We start from the raw sequence: 7029 nt of genomic DNA on the forward strand, positions 1-7029 counted from the left end.
AATAGAAAGGGGTGTGAATTGGGATGAATTTCCAGGTTAAAAATCCAACAATGTGTGAAATGGTGAAAACTCACGGGGTCTGATCTTAACAGCGTCAGTAATGTAACAGACTATGATTTATGATTGATTGACTTACGCACTTTAAAGAGAAAACATTTATTTATTTATTTATATCAATCAATTCAAAGATTCCTTATTAAAGACTTGGCCACTAACAGTTGAAATTTCTTCTCCCTCTCTCGATTTGATCCAAACCCCTCTGGCCATTCTTCTGCTTCCTTTGATTTGGTAAGTCACTCACTCCCTTAACTATTTTCTCTTCTTTAGTGATGAATATTTCCTCTTAAATCTTTCTTTATCCCCAATAAATTGTTGTTAATTGTAGTATTAACGAATTCGGATCTTACATTTCGACCCTAATTCTTATTGTTTTCTTGTTTGTTTTAGTCGATTCAAAAACCCCAATCCTTTTTCCCAATGATTTTTTCATGATAAGATGTGAATCGTGGATTGAGTTTGCAGTACATGCGGATCCTGAACTTGAACTTTATGAGTTCTACTGATTTGATTCGAAGTCAATTAGGTGTACTTATTTAGTGAATTTTAGTACACTACCTCCATTTCATTTTGTGTTTAGTTGACTGGGCACGTAGTTTAATAGAAGTAAGAAAGACTTTTGAATCTAGTCGTCTTAAACAAAAGATGTGTTTAATGTACCAAAATATCCTTGAATCTTGTAGTCTTAATTTTGTCACGTGGAATGTTGGAATTAAAGAGTTACTAAATATAGAAAGAAGAGACATTCTTATTTAAATAGACTAAAAAGGAAGTAAACACACATAAATTGAAATAGATGGAGTAACATATATATAGGGCGTAAACCAAAGCTATTGGGTTCATCTGAACCCCGTAACTAACACCCTACATCCCATTACGTTGTGTTTGCTCTCACTGTAGTTCTTGTACCTTTCCTTTTTTTATTTTATTTTGTTATAACCGAGAAATTCCTAAAGCCAGTAGCGGAAGGTTCGAAACTCAATGATGGTTGTGCCCCTCTATTGGGTCGAAACTGTAGGTTTGCAGCAAGGTTTAAACCGGTGACGTGCGTCTAACTCACACATCATGTGTTGCGCTTTTACCACTAGATGCGAACCCACTAGATCGAAGCCCTGCAGCCTTGTGCCTTTAAGGTTTATAAGTTGATTGGCATTCCTATCTCCTTCCTATGTGATTGTGGCTTGCGAGTTCTCGTGATCTTGACTGTTAACTCACAAGAAAAAGAAAGAGAAAAAGTGGCTTGTAAACTTCATTTCATCTTCCAAATTGTCTCTTTTATCCAAGTGATTTAACCATTTCAATTTTAACTAGTTGAAATTGATTGAAACATTTTTCTTTTGAATCCAGATTAGTCCTTTTAATACTAGGATGTCACAAGGCTTGACTATTATCTCTAGTAACTAATAATACGGAGTTATTGTTTTGTTCACTGTGATTATTACTCCTTATAAGCCAAATCAGGCATGTTCATTGTGTCCGCTTTCCTGTTCAAAAGAGCTTCTCACCTACATTTTTCAATACCTATTTTTTTTGTATCCGTATAATCAAAATTGTATTATGAAACCTACTAATATATCAAAGAAAAAATCAAATTTCTTCAAAATATTAACATTATATTGACTTCTAGACTAAATTCTATTTGAATTTAGTTTAATTTTATTTCCAAAACAAAGAGAACAATGTAATTGGAAAGAGAGAGTTCTTGTTAGAGAGTGAACTGGGTAATTAAACGCACAAACACTTACATGCATATGCGTCAATTTATGTATTTATGCATATGTCCACATTCATAGATATGGTATTTTAACATTGCTAGTTGCTGCAGTGACCCTGACCGAGTGACTGACACTTGAGCTTGATCTAAATCATTGCCAAGAACTTCATATCCTTGTTGCATCTAATGATGCATTTTGACTTATTCTATGCTCCTTTTCTTTTTTATGTTACGGAGGAAGGATCTGATGCTTTCATTAGTCTTTATGATATTGTACATTTTGATATCATTCAATCGACTATGTTTTAATCCCAAATTAGTGGGCCGGCTATATAAATCTTTTATATCCAGTTCTGCTCTATTTTAGACTAATGTTGTACTTCTGGTAGAAGATTAAAATGGTGGCTAGAAATGCAGGCCCTTCTCCATTGGATGCCTTTCTGATTTATTATGTCCACAAATGGTTAGGCCTGAAATACATGAAGCCTCTAGACTCGTGAGGAAACTAGTGAAGATTTTACTACCATTGGAGGATTGGTTAGCCTTGTTTGTGTTTGCGTATATAATGATCCAGTTTTAAATTTTTGAATTATTGGATAAACATTGTATCCACAAAATTCATAACTTACAGAAATCATGATGTCCTACTACGTAAGTCTAACACGGTAACCGAATGGAGATATGGTTACAGATCAACTAAGACAAACATGAAAATCTTCAATTGCACACTTTAACCTTCCACTGCTTCTTTGGTCGTGAAGATCAAAAGTTGAAGCATGAACGGTTGTGTTATTTTCTTCTGTAGTGATTTTGACTCGAGATCAGGGGTTGTTTTGTTCTTTCAGTGATGCATTAGGGATCACTTGAGAGCAGAAAATGTTTTTCGCATGTGTTTTACGCATCTCTGAGATGACCACTTGTAGAGAAATGTCATTTCAGGAATCACAAACAAAGGAATTGAATTTGGACAAATGTCTCACATGTCTCATGTTTCTTCATAGACATCCCTCTTTCATGAGAACGATATGTTTAAAGTCTAGTGAATGATTTATCCCTTTCCTCCTCTCTACCAAAAAGCTAGTTCCAGACTACATTAGTGAGATTCTGTTTGAAGAATGATCTCTGACTCTATGTATATTGTCTTAAATGGGAGGTTTTATTGAAATGTTCATTTTGGGTAAGCCTTTTATTTTTCCTTGCTATTGCAGTTGTTGTCAACTAGGTCAGTAGAAGTATGTTAGAGATGGAGGATGTCAAAGACCAAATAGATGGAGCAGAAAAGCCAATGCCATCAACCAAACAGGAAGTTGTGCTCACTTCGAGATTTTTGCTTACCATGTTATATTTAAGTTATGGTACAGAGATTTTGACATATATATTTACCATTTGTTATTATAGGAGGAAGTTGTTAAAAAGAAATACGGAGGAATTATGCCAAAGAAACCACCTCTTATCTCTAAGGTAATGAACGCAATGGCATTACTGTTTCTACACTGTTTGTGATTGTTTGTGCTGTGAACTTCCAATGTCGTGGTCAACTTCTGTCTGTTTTAATTAACCCTTGCTGGTTGTCAGGATCATGAACGTGCTTATTTTGATTCTGCTGATTGGGCTCTTGGAAAGGTACTGTTCCTCTCTGTAGTCGCACAATTTCATTGTAGTTGACTCTTCTTTGTCCATACCTTTATTATGGCTATCTCCCAAGCCTTAATGATTGTTGATGATTACAGCAAGGTGTAGCGAAGCCGAAAGGTCCACTCGAGGCACTTCGGCCAAAGTTGCAGGTATTATGTCAATTCTATGCCGTTTCTTTTTGCCTAGAACTGCTTTTGTTAATCGTTCTCTAGTCCTTTATGCTGCAAGGCACATTAGAGCTTGCAAAGCACTTTGTTTGGTTGTTTGTATTAATTTTACTCTATTTGTTTTATTTTGTGTGGGTAAATGTGGGGTGTGTTAAGGAAGCACCAGATGTGTCTCTTGGGCTGATGTATTTCGTTCTTATTTTGTCTCTACAATGATATATATTCTTTATTCTGTTTTTTTTTTTGGGGGGGTGGGGGTGGGGTGTGGGGGAAGGCAAGGGGGGAAATGATGAAAATGTTAGTTGTTTTTGCCTGCTTGATTGACATGTATACCTGATGTTAAGAAGGCATTGACAATGGGCAGGATAGTGGTTCTGCATGTTTAACATGTCCTGTTAGGGTAATTTTTTGACTTATGTATGGATGTACAAAATGTGATACATTGCACTTCAAGATGGATGAGAGTGACATGACTGCCCTGTTTGATTCCACAGAGTATTAAGCATTTCCCTTGTGAGCTTTGTCATTCACTTCTGACATTTCTATCTGAACTTTTCTAATTTAGCCGACGAATCAACAAACTCGATACCGCAAGTCGCCTTATGCTCCATCTGAGGGTGAAGGTATGCAAGATGATTTTCTTAATATATTTACTGTTCCTCCCGTGAAATTTCTGGTTTGGGGATTGACAACCCTATTACAGCTCCAAGTAAATGAGATCTCTCCACGAGAATTAAATGGTCTATCCTTTTTTTGGATGAAAGGTGCACCAAACATTCAGGGTTTGTTTGGTTGATGGCTTAGTTATACAGTGATTGGAATGCATGGATTGTTATACGGCGAATAATAATTCAAAGATTTCTATGTGGATAATAAATAATATGGGGATTGTTATATGAAAGAATAATTATGCATGGATTGTTATATGGTTAATGAATGAAATGGGATTGTTATTTAGGGATTATTACCTATTGTGAGGGCATTTTTGTCGTAGATGCTCTTATCCGTATATTGCTAATACATGGATTACTTATTCCACCTTCTATCCCACATAAAATTAGTCATAGAATTCCCTTATAAATTATTCCCGTACTATTTATACAAAGTTTCCCATACTATCTATACAACGTTTTGTTTTTGGTGTTAAACTCCACATAAGTTATAGCGGAGTTTCCAGAAATCAAACGTTGTATTAGTTATATGGAGATTAACTATTAATGCAGGATTTTGTACTTCATAACAAACGTTGTATAAAACAGTATGGATTCTTAGATAATGATTGTTTTTGCTTACACCTGAAACCATACAGCCCCTCATTTTTCTTACATTTTTTTCTTCAATATTGGTCCTTGAATTCGAAAATTTTCAAAAATTATGCAAAAAAAAAAGAAGAAAAGGTTATGGACAATGTCAGAGGATTTACAATGAAAATCAAGGGCTGGAGATGAAATTGTGTCTGTGTAACTGTCAAATTTGAGTTACCATTACTTTTTCTCATCTGTCATTAAGTTTTGTAGCCTCACTGTCTCTCTTCCCTCTTGTAGATGGAAGCAATGTGCCACCGGAGGATGCAACTGCAAATGAATGAGAGCGGATAATGGCCCTTCGAGCTTGTGATATTGTTCATTGTTATTACATGTATGAGCAATTTCTCTTCAGTATTAAGAAAGCAAAATCAAAAAGTTTGAGGTGTTTTCATGTTTATTTGAGGCAACCAAATCAGTAGCTGTGGTGTTTTAACTTTGGAGTTATACTTTCTGCGATCCTCCATTTGTGTATGACTTTTCAGCAACTGTCATGGTAAGGAGTTTTGGCTTTGGTAGCAAAAACTGCCTAATAAAAAATTGCTAGGTCCTTGATGTTAATTGCAAATGTTAGTATTCATGAAATAGACTGAAGGTAGTTATGCCTTAAGTAAATATGTTAGATTATGTGAGAGCTAAGTTATGCCTACATGGTCGGATTCACAACCAATTTAAATGTATTGGTAGAATGCATATACTTTAAAAGTCTACTGTATTGTCATAGTCGTACACAGTCGAATAAAACAAGTAGTTTGAGCTAAGCTCTGCCTATCTGGTAGAGTTCTCTACCAAATGAACTATAGTGATATAATCAATTAAGTTAAAAGTTCTACCTTTTTGTCATAATTATTTATAACTTTAAATGAGGTACTATTGGTAAAACATGACAATCTCTTATATATGAGGGACTATATTGTACTATCTTGTATGTCGAAATAGTTTAGACCTTATATACAACTGTATCATTTATACATGTTTATCGTGTATGTCCGTTCACAATATCATTTAGAAGTACAAGCAGTTAAACACTTGGCTATTTTGACACATGGACTAAGGTTTGACAAAGTAAACCAATCAAGCTTTGCAACACACTATTGCCTTCTCACTGTGAATAATTTTTTTTTAATGAGTGCAAATTTATGCAGAGGTAAGTTTCATAGGCGAGAAGATATCTATACAAGTGTTGTTATTTCCATTTTGGTTATTGGAACTATTTACAACCTACGGAGATTGTTGCTCAAAGAATGGGTCACTACTTTTAAAGCACTAATTTGGCCCTTAGCTTCAGGTCGTTGATAGTGTTTCTCTACTGTGATTATAGACTGTACATGCATTCCGCATTTGCAAATCCCTCCTTCCTGCCAAACCAATAGACAAATATAGAAAACAAGCGAGATAAAAAGACCTTTTCAAGTTATCAAAGAAAAGGAAAGACAAGGATACCCAACACAACATGCAAACTAAAAATAAATTTTATATAACTAATTATATAATACAACTTATTTATAACTTATCTACGACCTTCATACATCATTTCTATCCAGCTAAATACAACTACAACATCATACAGCTTAAATACAATTTTCATTCAAATTTTATACAATATGTCTTTTGTATGTATTTTGTATATTATTTGTATACATTTTGTAAGTGATATGTTCTTCTTCCTTTTTGAAATTTCAATTAAAACCCCAGTGAACCGGGTGGGGCACTCGAAGAAAGGTGGAACATAGAGCAAGTACGAGAAATTGGCCCCGCTCCGCTTTCTTAAAAGCAAGGACCACTACGGGAGGTCATTCCTCTCTTAAAATAATTTTGATACATATCAACAACTTTATGTAAAAAGATAGTATTTATAACTTAAATACAAATTTCGTACAACGATTCATATATTATACAACTATTTTTCAACTTTCATGCAACATTTAAACAAAAAATATATAATTACAATAGAATACAACTTAAATACAATTTACATACAACTTTAATACAATTTCGTAAGTATATTGTATGTCATGTCTTCTTCTTCTTCTTCTTCTTCTTCTTCTTCTTCTTCTTCTTCTTCTTCAATCCAAACAAATAATAGTTTTGAAAAACCAAAATTTGAATTCAAAACTTTGGAGCTTTTTAATGGTTGTCAATGGTGGAGAAT

The 7029-nt window shown here is 34.3% G+C and overlaps 1 protein-coding gene across 1 annotated transcript; it reads left to right on the forward strand.

Moving 5' to 3' along the window:
- Positions 1-5438, forward strand: LOC104085711 (uncharacterized). Its single transcript, XM_009589825.4, has 7 exons — positions 1-288; positions 2980-3077; positions 3170-3232; positions 3347-3394; positions 3502-3555; positions 4139-4196; positions 5118-5438. Exons 2-7 carry the CDS (start codon positions 3006-3008, stop codon positions 5159-5161), a joined length of 339 nt encoding a protein of 112 aa, XP_009588120.1. The 5' UTR covers positions 1-288; positions 2980-3005; the 3' UTR covers positions 5162-5438.
- Positions 5439-7029: the final 1591 nt, after the last annotated feature.

This window comes from Nicotiana tomentosiformis, chromosome 8 (genome assembly GCF_000390325.3).
Source record: "Nicotiana tomentosiformis chromosome 8, ASM39032v3, whole genome shotgun sequence".
NCBI classification, from domain to species: domain Eukaryota; kingdom Viridiplantae; phylum Streptophyta; class Magnoliopsida; order Solanales; family Solanaceae; genus Nicotiana; species Nicotiana tomentosiformis.

Coding starts and splice junctions, on each gene's coding strand:
- LOC104085711 (XM_009589825.4), top strand. CDS start 3,006: ATGTTAGAGATGGAGGATGTCAAAGACCAAATAGATGGAGCAGAAAAG. Junction 3,078..3,169: donor TGCCATCAACCAAACAGGAA/GTTGTGCTCACT, acceptor TTGTTATTATAG/GAGGAAGTTGTTAAAAAGAA. Junction 3,233..3,346: donor AACCACCTCTTATCTCTAAG/GTAATGAACGCA, acceptor GCTGGTTGTCAG/GATCATGAACGTGCTTATTT.